This window comes from Phoca vitulina, unplaced genomic scaffold (genome assembly GCF_004348235.1).
Source record: "Phoca vitulina isolate PV1807 unplaced genomic scaffold, GSC_HSeal_1.0 scaffold10, whole genome shotgun sequence".
In the NCBI taxonomy this organism is placed as follows: Eukaryota; Metazoa; Chordata; class Mammalia; order Carnivora; family Phocidae; genus Phoca; species Phoca vitulina.
In genome coordinates, this window is record NW_022589713.1 from 46,535,785 (window position 1) to 46,556,173 (window position 20,389).

At 46.9% G+C, this 20,389-nt stretch overlaps 1 protein-coding gene across 2 annotated transcripts in view; it reads right to left on the reverse strand.

Annotated features, from left to right (window-relative positions):
- ITGA9 (integrin subunit alpha 9) overlaps positions 1-20,389 on the reverse strand; it is a 330,110-nt gene that overhangs the window by 292,752 nt on the left and 16,969 nt on the right. For both annotated transcript variants that reach the window (XM_032408998.1, XM_032408999.1), the window contains exons 3-4: positions 19,411-19,517; positions 9,946-10,069 (exon numbers count right to left, since the gene is read on the reverse strand). In XM_032408998.1, the coding sequence (XP_032264889.1) occupies positions 9,946-10,069; positions 19,411-19,517 (231 nt within the window). The remainder of the gene's footprint in view (positions 1-9,945; positions 10,070-19,410; positions 19,518-20,389) is intronic.

The following is a 20,389-nucleotide window of genomic DNA, read 5'->3' on the forward strand; positions in this document are numbered from 1 at the left end:
TGTGAGAGGACCAGGTACCTTCCTCCAGCTGCTGAGACCCGAACTCTCCCACCTGCTTACTTGGGACCTTTGGCCCCCTGCTCTGCCAGCCCTGCCTTCTGTCTTCCAATCAGTCAGGCTCCCTGACCTCCACCCCCAGCCTGGCTAGGAAAGGAGTTGCGTCCTGGGTACCGGGAATCCTGAGTTCTCCACCCAGAGCCACCACTAACCCCAGAGGCCTAAGGATAGTCGTAGTCGTGATTGGAGCGCGGCAGGGACCCACAGGATTGATGTTTCTGGGCTTTCCAAACCTAGACTGGCTAATTCTACTTTGGGCAATCCCATCTCCTTTGGGGCCTCAGGAGGAACAAGATAGAATACCCAAGAAGAATTCCTCCTTCCTGAGAAGGGAGGTAGGTATGGAAACAGGAAGCTGCCCCATCCCAGTGTCCTCAAGAAACCCCCCAGGTCACAATCCCTCCCTCCATTGAGAAGTCCAGGCAGTGCAGGCTGGAAGGATGGGGTGGGACCTCCTCCAGTCTCCGGTGTTCCCAGAAGCACTTTTCCTGCGCACACACAGGCTGGGGGCCCTGCTGTGGGCGGCTCCTGGGCACGTCCACCCAGTCGCCACCTGCCCCAGGATGTGGCCAGGCAGAGAGCTACAACAAGCTGGTTCCGTCCCTCGCCGCCAGGGAACAAAACATTTCTCCACCTTGAAGCAGCAAAGGGGAATCAGGGTTGGCACGACAGCAGCCCGCTGTCCTCCTGCAACCAACCTGACACTGCTAAATCCAGGGGAACTGAATCTCGGAAGCAAAAGATGTGGTTGAACAAGGGGACCTGAAAATCACCTGGAGCACGGAGGAACAGGTTGGAAAGCTCGGTCTCTCTGCTGTGGGTGGGTTTGAGTTACTTGGCCGGCGTCACACACAATTCATTAAGTTATATGGTTCCTCCACTCTAAAAATGGTAGTATTTTCCTTGGTTTAGCTGCTGGTTTTACTAAACCCTGTTTAAACAGAAGGCAATTCAGAGAGGAAAAAATACTCGTTTCCACATGTTCGCAACCCACAACTCAATACATGGAACTTACACTAATGAATTTTAATTCATTCAAGAATTAAACTGGGTGGGGTCACTTCCTGCACTCCTCCTGAAATGCTGGTGGGATAAAACCAACCCATGGAAAGATCAAGATCTATGGACAGTGTAAGATATTATTCCTACTAATCTCTTTCAAAGATAGTCTTTTTAATGCATCAATTTTAAAATTGTTTTTTTCCATAGCTCCTGAACTTAGCCATGAACTAGAGAAAAAAACAGCTTTCTAGTCTCAAATTATTCCTGAGTTTTGGCTCAATTTCTGAATGAATACCAAATAATTGGTCATTAAACAATTTAGAGGACAATGAACTTGGGCAGACAGATCTCTACTAGTAACCAGGCCATTTCAACATATAAAACTAAAAAGACAAAACTGCCCACAGTTGTGAGGGACCACAGTCTAAATGGGAAGAAAAAAAACGGCAAATGACCTAAATAGCTAGGTTAGAGAGGAAGGGAAAACATTTTATCAAAATAATGGACAATTAAGCAATGGTGGGCATTAAAGGCAAACTGCATAAAGCTAGCAACTTACAATTATGTAAGAGAAGCTTTAAGAGGGGAAGAGATCTTTACAGCATGTCTATATAATTCGAATCCCATCCATTTCTTTTACAGATGAAGTCACTATTGCTCAGAGAGAGCAAGTAGTCTACAGCCACACAGCAAATGAGCCTGAGGCAGGATTAAAGGGTGGGGTTCCTGACTGCCAATCTGTTTCCGCCACACCATCTTGCTTCATGGAGCACATTCACCGTGAGAACATTTTCTTCCTTGAAAAAAAGTGTTTTCCATCAATGGATGAATGGATACACAAAATGTGGTATATACATTCATTCAGTGGAATATTAAGTCTTAAGGAAGGAAATTCTAACATATGCTATGGTATGGAAGAACCTTGAGGACATCATGCTAAGTGAAATAAGCCCTTCACAAAAGGACAAATACTGCGTAATTCCACTTACATGAGGTCTCTGAAGAAGTCAAACTCATTGAGACAAAGTAGAATGGCAGCTGTCAGGGCTGGGGGGGGGGGGGGCAGGATGGGGGGAAGGAGAGAACTCAGGAGGACAGAGCTTCATTTTGGGACGATGGAAAAGTTCTAGAGATGGATATGGTGGTTGCTGTACCATAGTGAATGTATGTATGGCACACTGAAAAATGGCTTAAATGGTAAATTTTGTGTTATGTATTTTTTACAAAAATGTTTCAAAATTTTTACTGTTTTGTAATCTTTAAATAGTTCCTTCCACCCAGAATCTAGTACCAACTTTGCCAACTCCCTACTTTAGAAGCAGAAGCAAGCAACTTCAACTTACTGTGTGTTACAGACTAAACATAGGTGTCCCCCCAAAATCCGTATATTGAAACCATACTCCCTTGGGAGGTGATTAGCATTAGATGAGGCCACCAGGGTAGAGCCCCCATAAATGGGATTAGTCCCCTTCTGTGAGGCCTCAGAGAGCTTGCCGCTCTCTGCTCTCCACCACATGAGGACACAAAAGAGGGCTCTCACCAGACATTGAATAGGCCAGGGCCTTGATCTTGGACTTCCCAGACTCCAGAACAGTCAGAAATAAATGTTTGTTGTTTAAGTTACTCTGTCTGTGGTGTATCTGTTACAAGCAGCCCGAAATGCCCAAGATGTTGTACATTATGTTATCTTTCACCCCTCCAAAAAAGTGACCCTGAACATGGGACAGTCACATCTCAGTGAGAGTCCCAGCTCAGAGCTGAGGAAAATTCACATGATGACCAAAACTGAACAGACTCATGGAATAACTACCACTGAAACATGGACAGTCAAACCACTGTTCAGATGTGAAAACCAAATGCTTACAGTAAGGAAAGATCTAGGACATAGAGCAGAGGGGCTTCCCAGTAAAATGTTATCAGGCTGAGGGGCCCCACCTGCCCCCTGCACCTGCTGGGACTCTATATTTTGTGTCTACAACTGTAAAATTGCAACATAGCTCGAGAAGTCCCCAGTAGAGTGTCCTAAAAAATCATACTAAAATTATCACATAATAGATTTTGCTCAGTGAGGGGCCACAGCATGCCAGTAACCCCAAAGAAAACCAGCCTCCCAACAGAACAGGTGGTACAAAGAAACCTGCTATTGAACTTCAATGCCAACAATCCTTTCTCTACTTAATGAGCCTGTGACCTTCATCAGCCTCCCCAAGACTGTTTTCTCATCTGTACAATGGGGATAAGAATTCTTACCCCCAAAATGAAGTCATTACTCAGTATGATCATATATGTTAAGTACCCTAACATGATCCCTGGCAGCCAGTAGGTAAATCTGAATCTGTCAGTTTCTCTGAAAAGAAAAAAAACCCAAGACACCCGTCATACAGATTAGCAATTTTAGAAGAGGAGATTCATAAAATTTAGACATCCGTAAGGAAAATATTAGACAATATAGCTTAAGCAGTCAATAATTCCACACAATGTATGGAAACACGTTGGAAGTATAGAATATATTTGTGCCCATGGTAAAAATTCTTGGCACCAAGACTGTTGAATCTCAGATCTGTACCTCTGAAACAAATAATGCAATATATGTTAAGGAAAAAAAAAAAAAAGAAGATAGCAGGAGGGGAAGAATGAAGGGGGGGAAATCGGAGGGGTACACGAACCATGAGAGACGATGGACTCTGAGAAACAAACTGAGGGTTCTAGAGGGGAGGGGGGTGGGAGGATGGGTTAGCCTGGTGATGGGTATTGAGGAGGGCACGTTCTGCATAGAGCACTGGGTGTTATGCACAAACAATGAATCATGGAACACTATATCTAAAACTAATGATGTAAAGTATGGGGATTAACATAACAATAAAAAATTAAAAAAAAAATTCTTGGCACCAAACTGAAAGCTCGATGGGGTTCCCTGAGCCCCAAGAGCCACTGCCAGAGACCTGGTCACCTCCTCTGGCCCTGGCTTTTCCCTCCAGGTACCCTCCCTCCCTCTCTCTCCACCTCAGGGTCCCTCTCCGCCTTAACTGGCTATAATACAGAACTACATCTGTTTCTAAATTTGCTGTATTTACTTAAATGAGATAATTTTTATGAAAGCTCTTTAGAAACCATAAAATCCTATGTAAATGTAGAGTTCTTTATTTAATAAAAAATTTATGGGGCTTGTTCTTGAATTTTTAAATGGATCAACTTAGCTTTTTATGGTTCTCTCCAAAACAAAAGAAAAACACAACAAAATAAGACAAAACCTCAAGTCCTTTTCATTTGTAAATGGCTCTTGATTGATTTTTATCCCCTGCAGAGCCACAGCATTCAACACTAGACAGGGAGAGAAAACTTCACATGTGAATGGGTGATCTACTTCCTTCTCTAGAAATGAGCACTGTCTTGAGAGATGCCAAAAGCAACTGGGAATAAAAGGCCAGTCACCCCCAGATTAAAAAAAAAAAAAGTGGCACAGAAATCTTTGGAATCAATGGGACAATTTTAAAGCACAGTGAAATTGGATAAATTCAGACCCCAACAATTCCCAACTTGAGAACATTTAAACACGGCATGAATTAAACTTTAGATCATCTACAAAAAGGGGAGAGGAGTGCTTACCGGCAAATAAATTGTGCAAATAGGATCTTTAAAGATACTTAAGAAATTATCATCTTTTCATGGAGTCTTTTTTTTTTCATGGAGTCTTAAAATCATTTTTGTAATACCCAACTTTCTACCCTCCATTATCTATTCATTAAAGCAGGATTTGCTAGAAACCTTCTCTGAAGGCTTAAGGATACTTAAGTTAACTAAAAAATTCGTACTTATCGAGTGTTCACACTGAGCAAATACCTCTTCAGTAGGTTAATCTCCCCATTTTACAGATGAGAGCACTGAGGCTCAGATGGTTTACCCAAAGTCACCCAGACAAAGTAGGAGCCATGGGTTCAACCACGGGAACAAGTGAGCAGTAAAGCCAGATTCTGAAAAGCCAGGGTCTAACATACAATGGTCCTCTAATTGTGCTTCTTTATCTGTGTTTCACCTGGAACACTTTTTGTTAATGTAGCAGAGCTAAAAAAAAAAAAAAAGCCTCCCCAATTTTTCCAGATTAGTGAGGCTTTTTTGTCACAATAAAAAGATAACTTGGGGGCTCCTGGGTGGCTCAGTCGGTTGAGCGTCCAACTCTTGGTTTCGGCTCAGGTCGTGATCTCATGGGTTGTGAGATCGAGCCCCCAGTGGGGTTCCATGCTCTGCGGGGAGTCTGCTTGAAGATTCTCTCCCTCTGCCACTCGCCCCGCTCACATGTGCACTCTCTAAAATAAATAAATCTTAAAAAAAAAAAAGATGACTTGTTTACAGCCCCACTCCTGCCAAGCTCTGGCTTCTTGTTTCGGCGGGCTCAAGGGCAAAGGATGAAAGAAATCTCTGTGCCTGATATTAACAATGCACTGACTTAACTTCGGGGAGCCCTAAAGTACAAGTTGGTTAATAGTAACAGGTCTCAGAGTGTTCGCTCTTCAGTTTACAGTTTCCCCCACGTCGTCCCGCTGAACTTCTCATTTTCTCACACACTCGGATAAAACCAAACAACATATGGTAGTAATGATGCTGCTCTCATATCCCACACAAACTAAACGGCTGACTTAATAATGGTATGCTCCACTGGTTTATTTTACTTTGTGTCCGAAATTCATTTTTGTTTCCCATTCCCTCTACATTTCCTGGTTCCAAACAGGATATTCTGATAGCATTTCCCACCCAACCAGAAACAGGAAGCACCTGAAAAGTCATGAGAAAAATGTCTTTGTGCCAAAGACCGATGTTTTAAGAATTCAAAAGTTCGACACAGTCTAGACACGGGCCCACAGACTTCGAGGCTTTTATCTATTAAACCAACCTGGCAACGTTCTGAAAAAAGCACAGGTGCCCCTCCGGGAGACCCAAAATAAGGCCACAATGAGAGAACAATGTGTGGTCTTTCTGAGCACTTCTGAATTTTCTCAGGAGCCACCCAATGAGAACCATCAGAGGTAATGCAATGGAGGCCCAGCCACAGGCCTGAGGCCATAGAGACAGAAGCACGGAAGAGCGGCCCCCCCCACCAAGCCCCCATGTTCCTCAGTGGTCCTTCAGCTATTCCACAGCAGGCACACTCAGAAGAGGCAGGGCCCCTTCCTCCCCTCCCAGCACCCACTGCCATGACCAACAGTGGATTCCCATCATTCTTCTCTTCCAGGAGCCCCCGTCAGCAGCAGACTCTAAGCGGGCATCCATTTCTCCAGGTTTACATGAAATAAGCCGTCTTAATGCCACTTAGAGCTTGGATGCAGCTTGGGCCTTTGGGGAGAGGTGCCCTGCGGGACACACTGGCATGAACTTCTCTCCCCACACAGCTCTCCCACTTGGGAAACATCATGTTTCCTCTGTTTTCCCCTGTAGATGGGGAACTTCTCGACAGCTGGGGCTGTGTCACTTGGGTTTTATCTATGAGGCACTTAAGATTATGTGGACTCTATTCCTAGCAGACAAATTAGTCACCCCACAGTGATTAACACATTTGCCTAGCATATAGTATGCACAAAATATGGAATATCAGCATATATAGGCTTAGCGTACACACACACACACACACACACACACGCACACACACGTTGGGCACTACTCTGAGAACGGACAAGTTTTACCTCACTTCGTCCTCTTCACAGAACCCTGAGGTAGCTTAGGCACATTCACAAGGGCAAAGCCAGGACTTGAACTCCGGCAGTCTAGGTCCAGAGCCTGTGCTCTTTAGCCACCATGCTACTTTGCCTCTCCATTGCATGACACATGAATAACAGAATGGAAAGAAAAACTTGGCCTTGAGCAAGCCACACCACATCTCTAGACCTCAGTAAAGATAGGCTCGTCAAGATGATATCCAAAATGTCTTGTCAAATTCTGAAATACTTCTGTTGTACTGTACTTAGCTGTAATGTGATCCCTCACTTGGAACAGAGAGCTTGAGTCATTGAGTTTTTCCACATTAAGAGAAAAATATAGTTGCTTTAAGACCCAAAGTAGCCCACAAAACTGGGAGGGGGACATCCCCAAAGCCAACAGAGCACAGGCAAGGGTCCTCTAACTGGGACAACATCCTGCCAACTCAGTCTTCTAGAGAAATCTGAGCGTTTACCACCCCTTGCCTCCTACAGGAACAAAAACCACAGAAGCATTCTCCTCAGTGCCCCATTCTTCTAGGGGCTGCTCTTATACCCCAACACTCCCCAGCCCCATGAATGAGTTAGCACACAGAAGTGTGTGTGTGCCCATGGAGAAGGAAGACTGGGCAGGGGTACGACCATTTTGCTAATTTCTTTGCTGGCTCCATTTGGCCACCATTAAGTCAAGGTACAGTCAAAGAGCAATCCTGGCAGCCTGGGTTGATTGTCCATCCACCACTGTGTGAGGAATCTGGGATCACGCGATGAGCCCCACATCAGCTATTACTGCATAACGACCATGAAATGTCTGTGACAAATGACAAGCGTTCCTGTCCCACTCCGACTCCCACAGATCAGCTGGGCTTTGGCTGATCTAGTTGGGCTCGGCTGCAGGTTCGGTTCAGGTCTGTTCCACACATAGCTCTTCTGGGATCAGTGAGTCACAGGGGGCACATTCCATGGTGAGGGTCCCAAGCACCCAAAGGGGGAAGAAACACACCACACCTCCTAAGGCCTCAGCTCAGAGCTCTCACACGCTTGTGAATGAGGGACATGTGGAGCAACCCTGAACCGACAGGTCACCGGGCCCTGCCGTGGCTCCTCCTTGGCTCATGCAGGCTTCCACCTTCCTGCCAAGCATCAGGGGCCCCACCCAGACCCCGCCGCCCTCACCGTTTCCAGGATGCAGCCTGGCAGCCAGCACCTACATCTCCCTGCCGGGGGGCCTTCCCTGCCCCCACACACGGCAGGACAGAATGGTGGAAAGACTCCAGCCCCTACACGCCTCAGGTGGATAATCCCAAGGTGTGTTCTCTGCTGGCCCCAGAGCTCCCCAAAGACTGGGCCCCAGCTGCCCATGATGGTAACTTGTAGGTAGCATCACTTATGGGCTGCCTTCCCTCCTCTTCTTGCTTCCCACACCCCCACTGGGGTCTTCTGGAATGACCTCCAGAAAACTACCCATATTCAAACCCAAGTGAAGGGAGTTGTGAAGATTAAATGAGAGAAGGCATAAAGTCCCCAAACCAACACTGGTCCAGTGCTGAGCTCACAGCCACTTAACGACACATCATGTGCAAGCGTGAGCCACGGTGGCTACAAAGCTCTAGCAACCTCTTCCGAGGTCTTACCTTTTGCGTTCTGATGCTTACGGTGGGATACAGAGGAATCACCGGGGACAGCAACATGTCCTTATTTCACAACACGTCTTCTGGGAAAACCAACATCCTGGTCCTATTGCATAACTAGTCTGGATTCAACAATCACTGACTCCAGCACCCCCATCGATTCCCTCACCTCTCCCCAGGCCAACAAGCTACCTGAGGAGTTGCTCCAGGAGCTTCCCCTTTTCTTCTTGGGGGTTGGGGGGCAGTGAGGAATAAGCTGGGGCAGTCAGAACACAGCCTTGACCCCTTATTGATGTATTTCTACTATCTGTCCCTCTCTGTCAACTACATTATATCCATTTTTCAGATGGAGTTTTTCTTCTGACTGGGGCAATACAGAGATAAACAGGGCCAGAGTTCAATGCTGACACAGAGGAAAAGAACAAGGCTCGCCCTCATGGAAGGACAGGGTTCGTGCCTCCTGCGGAGAACCTGCCAGTTCTTCCATGGGGCCACTGCACAGAACACCTGCTTGGGACACCAGGGTCCCCTTCAGGGCCCTGGAGGGTCCTCCAGGAGGCAGAAAAATGCATGTGTCCAGACAGCATTTCTCAGAACCATCTTTGGTGGCCGCAAAATTGGAAGCCTAAGAAACCCCAGGGAGGCCCAGAGGAAACGTGGACACAGGCTAGTGGAGACTTCGGTCCGAGCAAGTAAATTAGAGGGAGAATTAAAATATAAATAGCACAGCACTTAGAGAGGGAACAAGAGCTAGCTCCCTCGGAATTAGGCAAAGAACACCGGAGTGTACAAACTGTAAAACCGATGAAAAGGAGAGCATTTCCTGAATCCTTAAATCTCAAGTTCAACTGAGCTAAATAATGATCAGCTCAACAAAGATTTTTTTTTAACTTAAAAAAATAATGATGATCAGCTCAATGGCGTTTGGATGTTTTAAGCAGGGAGCCTGAGAAAATACATTTCCTTCCAAGATCCCAAGTGCCCCTTGGCAAAGAGGTCTTCAAACTGTTATGAGAGTATGGGGACCAGATGGGAAGGAAAGTCAGCCTGGGGACGTTATGGAATGACTGACTCCTGGGTTTCCTCTTCCTGCTGCCTCAGGACATTTGTCCACAGGAGCTGTAGGACCATCTGGGAGCTGGGACCATGGAGACCATCTGAGCCAATCTCTGAATTTTCAGGCGAGGACATCGAGGTCCAAAGAGAGAAAGTAGGTCTCCCAAGGCTGCCCAGCATGTGGCAGTGCCAGAAAACCAAGTTCTGCCTGATCACTTGGCTGAGGCTTGGTGAATTTTGGTCTGAGACTTCATATAGCTAGGTAAGCACTGTGAGCTCTGGGGCAGAGATGGGCAGGGCTGGGGCTGGGTGGGGCCTGGAACCATGGCCCCCTGCTCACCCCCATTCCCTGGGCAGGGCCGTGGGTGCCAAGAGACGCACTGAGGACCCAGTGCTGCCCTCCAGTTAGAGTTTGGAAAGTTGAGGGAAACAGAGATGATGGGAGTTGTTCAGGGCACTGTGGCAGGGGTGGGGTGGGGTGGGGGTGTGGGTGGGGAATCAGCAGTGCTCACCTTCATAGCAAGGGATCAGCGTCCTGCCTTTGGCCTGGAGATTGGACGGGATGATGTAACAGAAGCCATGGGGCAGGATATGGTCTGTTTCATAGTAGATGTTCTTCCAGCGGTGGGCACAGGCCTAAAGGACAGAGAGGGGGTCAGAGCAGGAACGTCAGCGCCAGGAGGTCCCAAAGCAGAGCCCTGGCAATGCCAAGTGGTTCCGGGGGAGGAGAGGGGCAGAGGGGCCAGAAAGCCGTCCTCCCTCCTGCCCAGCCACAGCTTGGCACCAGGTACTGTTTGGGGTATCAGCAACCTATACAAACAAGAACAAGCCCCTGGGAGGCTACTAGGAAGAAACAGCAAACAAACACACAGACTAATAAGGGTTGTACCTAGTGCTAAGCCCTGGGAAGGAAAGACCCGGGGTTATGGGACAGAGACTCTGGGGGTGGGAAGGACAGAGGTCAGGGAGAGAGCGCCAGCCATGCTGAGCACGAGGGTGCGGTCATCAGGTGCTGAGAAAGCACGTGAGAAAGGCTTGGAGGTTCAAGGGAAAGGAAGGTCGTCGGCGGGCTGGTCTGGACTGTGGTGGGAAGAAAGAAGTCAGAGAGGGGACAGGGTCAGCCCACGGGGGTCTTGTAGACCTTGGGGACTATTACTTTGGTGGACGTGCAGGGGAAGCTGACAGAGTCTCATACAGGTGAGTGGCACGATCTGCTCTACAGTTTAGAAAGACAATATAGCCACTGTGTGGAGACCGCAGGTGGGCAAGAGTGGAAGTGAACGTCCAGGTGAGAATGGACGCTGGCCTGGCCCAGGACGCGGGCAGTGGAGAGGAGAGGAGGGGCTGGCCTCAGGGTGCATGCTGGGGGTAGAGCTGATAGGCCCTGGGGAACCACCAGAGTGGGGGAGAGCAGGAAAGGCAGGAAAAGGGAACCAGCTGAAGGTAAGACAACCCCCAACAGCCACCTTGAGGCCCTCAGGCCAGGATGGGTATGCTATGCATGCCTCACAGGTGCATCTGTTCACTTAGGCACCCAGCAAGTATTTACTGAGCACCTCCTGTGTGCCAGGCTCTGTGCTAGGCCCTGAAGATACAGCAATGAACAGTCAGAGCCCTGGGTCAGTCTGGTGGGGGAGACAGACTCCAGCCCTCATGAGGCTGCTGGACAGCAGGGCACACTTTGGGGAGCTCCTGTTTTGAGCTGGTTCAGGGCAAAGTAGCAGGTTGAACCACTGCCCGTGTTTGACTATTTTTGCCTACAGAAAGATTTCAGCATGCACATCATTAACTACAAGTAGATGTTGATGGTTCTTCTTTCCAAAGTAGATTTACAAACAGCAAAATGCACAAATCTCAAGTATACCATTCAATGAGCTTTGGCAAAGGTGTACACTCATGTAGACAGACCCTAAGCAAGATACAGAACATTTCCATTTCACCCCAAAGCTCCCTCATGCCAGAAAGTGGCTGGTTTCCACAGGCAGGTCAGAGACGGCTACTCTGAGGAGGTGCCATCTGAGCAGAGGCCTGAGAAATTGAGGGAATGGCTGGGAGGGCTCTGAGGTGGGCTATAGCTTGGCATATGTGAGATGAGGCCATTAGGGACAGACAGACCCCTTAGTCAGCTCTCTGACAGCCTCTCAGCACTGGGGTCCAACAGACCCTGCAATGGCAGCCAGCGGCAGGAACGTGGGCTGGGTACATCCTTCCCCACCCACCAAAGAACACCCCCAGCATCACACTCGGACATAACTGCGCACTCCATGTGTGACCGCACAAGTCCGAATATCCACAAGCTTGGTCGGGGTCCGACCGGCTCATTCCGAGGGCGTGCCCGGTTCTCATGCGCATGCGCCACTCACGTCGGCTTCCTGTTCACTCCGGGGCCTTGCCCGGTTCTCGTGCGCATGCGCCACTCACGTCGGCTTCCTATTCACTCCGGGGACTTGCCCGGTTCTCGTGCGCATGCGCCACTCACTTCCACTACTGGGTCACTTCACTCTAGCCTACAAATGTATTTCCTTAAAATACCACATTTTAAAATAATCAGAATTTTTAACATCTTGGTTTCTCTACGTCAAATGCACAACAGGCCACAATGTTCAGCATTTATATGGCCCACATTTGACTTCTGCAGCCCTGGAGGGTGGGCACAGGAGTCCGAAATTCCTGTTTTCCACATGGGAACCCCAAGTGGGCTCAGAGCTAGCGAGTGCTACAAACCGGACTGGAACCCACCATTTCAGGGCCCTCCTCATCTCACTAGAAAACATTTTCCATTTCCTTTTTTTCTTTTTCTTTTTTTTCTTTTCCATTTTCCATTTAAAACTTCTAATTCCTTGGGGCGCCTGGGTGGCTCAGTCAGTTAAGCGTCTGCCTTCAGCTCAGGTCATGATCCCAGGGTCCTGGGATGGAGCCCCGCATCCGCCTCCCTGCTGAGCAGGGAGTCTGCTTCTCCCTCTGCTCCCCCCACCCCATTCTCTCTCTCTCTCTCAAATAAATAAATAAAATCTTTAAACAAACAAACAAAACTTCTAATTCCTGCCTGAGAAGCCATCAAACCCACCGCCTGAGATAGCCCCGGTGGCTGTTGGGCTCCCAGCCTTACCCACAGGTCCTAATACCCCTGCAATAACCACTCTGGGGCCCAGTGAAATACCCAGGGCACCGAGGGAGACAGGGGCCTCTTTGGGGCCCTCAGATCATCCTCTGGTGAAAGTCACGCCCTGCCAGCCTCTCTGCTCTTCATTCCTTCAAAGCAACCACCCCCAGGACCCCTGACAAGGCCACTCTCTGCCCAAGGGCAAAACTACTGGAAAGGTGAATTTGCCCACACACTCACTGGCTCTTGCCCTAGGACATTAAACTACATAAAACAAATCTCTTATTATTCCTTAAATCGCAAACCTTCCTTCCTCCCCACTTAACACTGTCTTGTGCTCACAGCATGCTTCTCAAGGAGCTGTACAAATCCGTCACAAAGCATATAATCACTCCACTCTACTAAGTAGTTGATTTTTTAAATTTTTAGCTCTGACTCAATTCCGATGGCTTGCAAGCCATCCAGTTGGCTGGCAAATGACTTCTATTTTAGCTTATAGACTCAGCAAAGCCCTTGGTTTCAAGGGCTTACTGCATTTTATTGTATTTCTGGGCTGGAGAGACCATAAAAAGAGGCGGATGTTTATCATGGGGCATGCTGACTCTTCTAAGGAAGGACATTCTGCATTTAATGTCTAGTTTATTGTCTCATTTGTTTTTGGTTTTTTTTTAAGTGCCATAAACTGTTTAAGGAGTGATCTTGAAGAATTCCTAGAAAATCCAAATATTGTTTTTCAAAGTAAACTAAACTAAAATTAAGGCATTCTGTGAGGTCAGAGATCAAAGTGTCAAAGGCAGTATGCATGTAGGAAAACAACGAAGAGTATTTCTGAATATAAATTATAGAAAGAAAAGACTGTTTAGCCCCGATTATCATTATATATACACACGCATGTCAATCTGACTCCTACATTAAAAAAAAATTCCTAGGGACTGTCTCCAAAGGATTACTAACCCCATCAATCTCTCTAAATGAGTTCTGCTGTGAGGGAGGAAGGGGGGCAGAGCAGGGAAGAACAGGAAAAGAAGAGCATTCTCTAAAAACAGCAAGACCAGTCAAACTCAGATTCCAAATAATTCCAAATAAGGGGAGGAGGGTCTACCATCACCCCCAAATCTTAGAATCTGACATCTTTCCAGTTATAGGAATTTTTCTTTTTTTTACTTCCAAAAAATAAAAAGGAGAAAATGAGCAATTTTTATTTCAAAGGTCTTTTTTGTTGTATGGAAACAGCACGTCCTTCCCGGGGCGGGCGGTGTGTGTGGGGCGGGGGGAGGGGGAGGGGATCTTGGGCCTCTCCCAATGGCTCAGCCACAAAGGCACGTAGGTCCCCACCCCACCCTCTTACACAGATGGCCAGAGCTATTACCACACCTCGGGTCCACCCTGCACAGCCAGGGCCAGGCCTTGGGCCACCAAGAACAGTGGGTGGAGGGGGTCAGGGCCATGATGCCACAGCTCTCCCCCACCCAGCAAGGAACACCCCCTCCCCACCCCCTGCTCCAAGGGAGGACGGAGTGGCCTGGGAGGCACAGGGAAGGGGCTTCTGGGGTATTGGGAAAGTCCGTTTTGAGAATGTTAACCAAATGACAATTCATCAAAGTGAGCACAAATTATTTATGTACTTTCTTGCATGTGTTATAGCTCATTAAAAGTTCTCTAAACAACAACAACAACAACAACCAGGAAACACAGCAACAGAAGTAAATGCAGAAATGGACCCTGCAGCTTTGAAAACAGCGGACAGATGAAAAGGGGTGAAATAGACAGGGACTGCCCTGGCATTTGGAAAGGACGCGGCATAGGGCTGAGAACACCGCTGCCACCAGAAATAATCTAAATGCTTCCATTATTTGTCGTCTGAGCCTTGGAGATGACTGAAAAGCAGAAACATCAGACTTGAACATTTTTAGGTGCCCTCCCAAATCCAATAAGAGTCCATGCCCATGCCGGGTGGGTTGGTAAGAAATTAATTCTTTTTCTCTATTTCTTAAACTGTCATCTGCACGCTGGGTGTGCCAGAGGACAACGTGGAGAGGCGAGAGGCTTGCCCCTAATGCCGATGCTGTGTTTGCACCTGGTATCATTTGTTTGCTGGGGTGAAAGTGGAAGGTACCGCAACGCCTGTAAGCCAAGACTAGCAGCTACGAAGCCAAAGTCAGCCCACCAGAACTGGGTGCTGGGTTCAGGGCTGAGAAAACGTCATTGGTCAATGAGACACTTGAAGCCCTGTCACAGCTTTCAAATTCTCCATCTGTTCTTTAGTTTGAATCAGCACCAGATGCCATTTTCAAAGAGCCCACCCACCTCCCTCCACTGCAAACCCACCCTGGAAGCCAACAGTATGTTCCTTGGAGATACAGGTCCCATGCTCACACCCCAGGTGCCTCCTGAGCCCTCAGAGGTGTTTGAATAACACCTGCCTTCCTGTGTCTAATTTTCAAATAAATACTTGCCTCACAAAAAGCCTTGACAGGTGGACTTGACACATTAAAGAAAAAGCAAGTGAATAAAAGGCCTCCAAAATGTAAACATGGATGATGTTACCACTCCCTGTACCTTGCTGTCACCTATCATCTCTCAGGCCATTTTACAGCATTTAGCCTCACGCTTCTATCCACCACTCACTCAGCCACCAAGAAGGGGTGGCAACTGATTTGCTTCCTAATTGTTTTAACAGTGACACTCAGCCCTCATATTACTCAAACACACCTTTAGACACCCCTCCTTAGAGAGATTGTCTCCAAGCACTGACAGTGAAAAGGGTAAATGATGTGGCCTCTCCCCAAGCAGCTTCCATAAAAAAGGAGACACACGCACAGGATAAGTAATACATACAAAGGTAACAACATAATGCTCAGTTCCTAATGACCCAAAAGATGCTAAGCTTATTCCAGCAAGCACCGTTACCAAATGACAGGCTTCAAGGAGGAAGCTGAGTCTAAACCAGGGAGGATAGAGGGGGCTGGGAACAGAGAAGACTTAGGGCAAGCCTTTCCTAGCAAGATGGCACATGAGCAAAAAGCTACAAGGACAACTCAACAACAACAAAAAAATCCAATTTAAAAATGGGCAAAAGAGTCGAACAGACATTTCTCCAAAGAAGGTATACAAATGGCCATCAAGCACATGAAAAGATGCTCAGTATCACTAATCATTAGGGAAATTCAAATATCATTAGAGAAATTCAAAATACCATCTTGCACCCACTAGGATGGCCACTAGTAAAGGAAAGGAAATGTGTTGGCAATGATGAGGAGAAACTGGAACCCTTCTCTTGTGCACTGTTGGTGGGAATGTAAAATGGTGCAGCCACTGTGGGAAAACAGTGTGGCAGTTCCTCAAAAAATTAAAAATAGTTCAGCAATCCTACTTCTGGATATATATACAAAATAATTGAAAACAGGATCTTGAAGAGCTATTTGCACACCCATGTTCATAGCAGCATTATTCACAACAGCCAAGAGGTAGAAGCAACCCAAATATCCATGACTGGATAAACAAAATGTGTATATACAAACAGTAGAATAGTTTTCAGCCCTAAAAAAGAAGGAAATAGGGGTGCCTGGGTGGCTCAGTCGGTTGAGCGTCTAACTGTTCATTTCAGCTCAGGTCATGATCTCAGGGTCATGGGATCAAGCCCACATCAGGCTCCATCCTGGGCAAGAAGCCTGCTTAGGATTCCCTCTCTCCCTCTCCCTCTCCCCCTCCTCTTGCCCTGCATGTGTGCATGCTCTCTCTAAAAAAAAAAATTTAAATTTAAATTTAAAAGAAAGAAGGAAATACTGTCATATGCTACAATATGGATGAACCTTGAGGACATTATGCCAAGTGATATAAGCCAGTCACAAGATAAATACTGCATGATTCCATTTATGTGAGTTATCTAATATAGTCAAACTCTTAGAAACAGAGGAATGGTGGTGGTCAGAGGCTGGGAGCAGCGGGAAAGGGGCAAATGTTCAATGCATACAGTTTGTTTTACAAGATGAAAAAGTTCAGAGATCTGCAGCCCAACAAAGTGCACACAGGTAATGCTACTATACTGCACATTTAAAAATGGTTAAGATGGGGCGCCTGGGTGGCTCGGCTCTCAGATAAATAAAATCTTTTTTTTAAAATGGTTAAGACAGTAAGTTTTATATTGTCTTTGACCACAGTTTATTTTTTTTTTTTAAGATTTTATTTGTTTATTTGACAGAGAGAGACACCGAGAGAGGGAACACAAGCAGGGGGAGTGGCAGAGGGGGAAGCAGGCTTCCCGCTGAGCAGAGAGCCCGACTTGGGGCTCGATCCCAAGACCCTGGGATCATGACCTGAGCCGAAGGCAGACGCTTAACGACTGAGCCACCACAGTTTAAAAAAAAAAAAAAGGCCATGAGGAAAACGGATGTGGACGGATGTCCCTCCTTCTCCAGCACCCATGGGGTGGCTCATTGAATGGATGAAGCAGTAATTGTGTGAAACAAGAGAACAATAGCTCTGCGTGTGATGAATTAGAGCAGGATTATCACAGCAGATTATCATATCATAGCACCATCTCCACTAAGCACCAGCTCTGCCTTCTTGGCTTCCTTTGCTAACTCGTCCCGTGATCCTCACTGCTTTCATGTCCCCAGAGATGGCCTCCTTCTCAGACTGATTTGCAGTGACACAGAACCCTCTGGAAACAAGTTCTTGGCCACACAGAGGTTATCCATCTGCGGGGAGAGGAAATGTTTTCACAGGAGCAACCTCTGGCTCTCGGGCATCGTGGGTTGTGCAGACCACCACCTCCTCTGCTCTGAATTTCGACCTCAGGCCACCCTGATTTGGAGAAGGATCAGCTCCTTCCCTCCTTTCCAGAGGATGGCAGACCAGCATCCCAGGCCCCCTGGGGCCACGCTGTCTGGTCAGGGTCGGGCCACTATGTCTGGAGGAATGTCGAGGCTTGGAGATGGTCCAGGAAGCCCGCAACAGTGATTAAAGCGCTGGACATGGAGACAAACAGTGGATCTACAATGGTTTCACAGGGAGGCCCCTCCACACGGGTGACAGCATCCAGCTGCTTCCTCCCTCCCCAGGGGGCCCGGCAAGGGGCAGATGCTACATTTGTGGTGAGAAGGCAGGCCGAATTCACAAGAACAGCCTCTGCCATGGAGAACTTAACACAAAAGTGGGCTCCTCAAAGAGGGGAAGGAGACATTTGGCCTAGATCCATACGGAAAACCTGTTTCCCCGGGGAGAAAATATAAATATGTAAAACCCTCAACTTTACAGCATGTGGGCCCAAAGGAAGCCTTCAATGAGCAGCAGCTGGTAATATTTTCCCTCCTCGATCTTATGCTTTAATAAGAAAAATCTTCATAGAGCTTCCAAGAAAAGCCAATGAAAAGAAAAGGCCCATGAAGTCAGAATGCTGGTTATCTCAGTGGAGAGGCGCACGAGGGAACATTCTGGTATCGGCAACAGGGATGCAGGAGTGTGGATATGAAAACCCCACCAAGCTGTTTGCGTCAGGCTGGGTAAGTACTTTAGAGTTCTACCGTAATAGGAAAGAGGAAAAGACAGAGAAAAAAGTAGACAAAAGTTCTGAGGCAGTTACAAATTCCTTTTTTGTTGCCTCCAATAAAACCTTCTGGAGTGATGGAAATGTTTTCTCTGTGTGCTGTCCAACACAGTAGCCAGGAGCCATGTGCCGCTACCAATCACTTGCAATGGGGCTAGTATGATTGAAAAACTAAAATTTTAATTTAGATAAATGTAAAATGTACTGACTCCATGTGGCTGGCAGCTATCTCACTGGATGGCATGGCCCTAGGATATCACAAATCTCAAGGGTAAAGACTTTTCTTTGCACCTCCTCAAAGCACCTAATGAACCTGAGTACCTCATATGCACTTTGGGAGCCAAATAGAGTTGACCCTTGAACAATGTGGTGGTTAGGGGCACCAAACTCTCATGCACTTGAAAATCTGCATATAACTTTTGACTCCCCAAAAACATAATAGTCTGTTGACCTGAAGCCTCATCGAGAACATAAATAGTCAGTTAACACATACTTTGTATGTTATATATACTAGACACTGTAGTCTTACAATACAGTAAGCTAGAGAAAAGAAAAAACTAAGAAAATCCTATGGAAGAGAAAACAGATTTACAGAAAATCCACCTATAAGTTGACCCGTGCAGTTCCCACCCGTGTTGTTCAAAGGTCAACTATAAAGCATGAAAAATAACCTGGATTTCCTAATATATAATACTATGTAGGAATAAATAGGAATATACTACTGATACACACAACACGGGTTAATCTCAAAAGTATTTTGAGTGAAAGAAGCCCTACACAAAAGAGCACACACGGTAGATTTCCATTTATATGAAGTTCTAGAAATATAAAAAGTAATCCTCAGTAGTACAAGTCATAACAGTGGTTGCCTCGGGGTGGGACAAACTGACTAGAAAGGAACAAAGAGAACTTTTTGGGGATGACAGAAATATTCTATGACTCAGTGGGGGTGGGGGAATTACACAGGAGTGCACCATGGCCAAAAGCCAAACTATAATCTTAAATTCTGTGCATTTCATGCACAGTATACCTCAAAAAACACCCACTCACAAAAATGCTTATGTAAGGAACAAGATTTCCGAAGCACTCCTCATACATGTTTTGTCATGTTAAAACAACCGTATCTCTACATCCTGGAACAGACATTAAACATCTGACCAGATAAAGAAAATAAAAAGATCAGTCATTGGTCCAAGCAGTAGTCCAGAGCAGGCAACCTCAAGGCCATTCCCCTGTCACCGTGCCATCCAGCCTGCCTACAGGATCACAAGGTCATTCGTCCTCAGAGCACCACCCTCCCGTCACAGCACCCCCAGGAGGCCTTACCAGCACGAGGCCATCAGCCTTGGGCTGCCGAGCCAGGCTCACCCCCATCCACTCATCATCCCGGTCTTCCCGGCAGGTCTTTCCGCACGGCATGCCCCGATTCTTCCCTGGATGAGAAAGAGAAAAGCCAGACGTGCTTTGAGAAACGATGTTCTGCTGGCTGCTTTTCAAAGGGTGGTCTACAATCCAAATGCTGGTTACCTGCCAGTGAGAAAATAAGGAACTTGGAACAAAGTGAAAATCAACTCCTTCACGATGTCCTGTGGGCTGTTTAGTTGAGCCAATATTTTTTTCAGCACAGGACTTGCTCCGCGAAGGAAGCGGTGCCGAGATTTACGTTCTGAAGCTGACTCCGTAATCTGTTACGTACCAGGAATAAGCGGTTCACAAACCCGTCATTTTGAGTATCACTAAAGAACACTGCGGACACCTCTCCCTTTCAGCTAAAGGATATCAGAACAATTCTTCGTTTAAAAAAATACAACTAGAAGCTCTTGTTGGGAAAGAACTTTGGAGAAAGTGAGGACCTGAAGGAATTATAATAAAATAGCTCCCACAATGTGCCAAGCACAGATCTATGTATCACCTCTCTTACTTAACCTTCTGAAGGTATCTTAGTCCTGACTTTACAGGCAAGGCAACTGAGGCCAAAGAGGCTATGGGATTTTCCCAGTAAGTCCCAACTAGTAACCGGCAGAGCTGGGCTCTGAACCCAGGCACAGTCACCCGAATCCAAAGATGATGGATCATGTATTTTCCACTGGACCGAAATGAGCTTTTTAAGACCTCCATCCATCATATCTTTCCCTACTTAAAATATAAAGCCTAAGATTGATTTTAATGGCCTCCCCCTTCATGCAGAGCATAAAATCTTCACACCTTACGCCAGCCTGCTGGGGCCTGTGTGAGGCAGCCCCAGCCCACCCCGTCAACCCCCTCTGCTTCTGCTCTCCCGCTCAGCACTCCAGCTACACTCTCC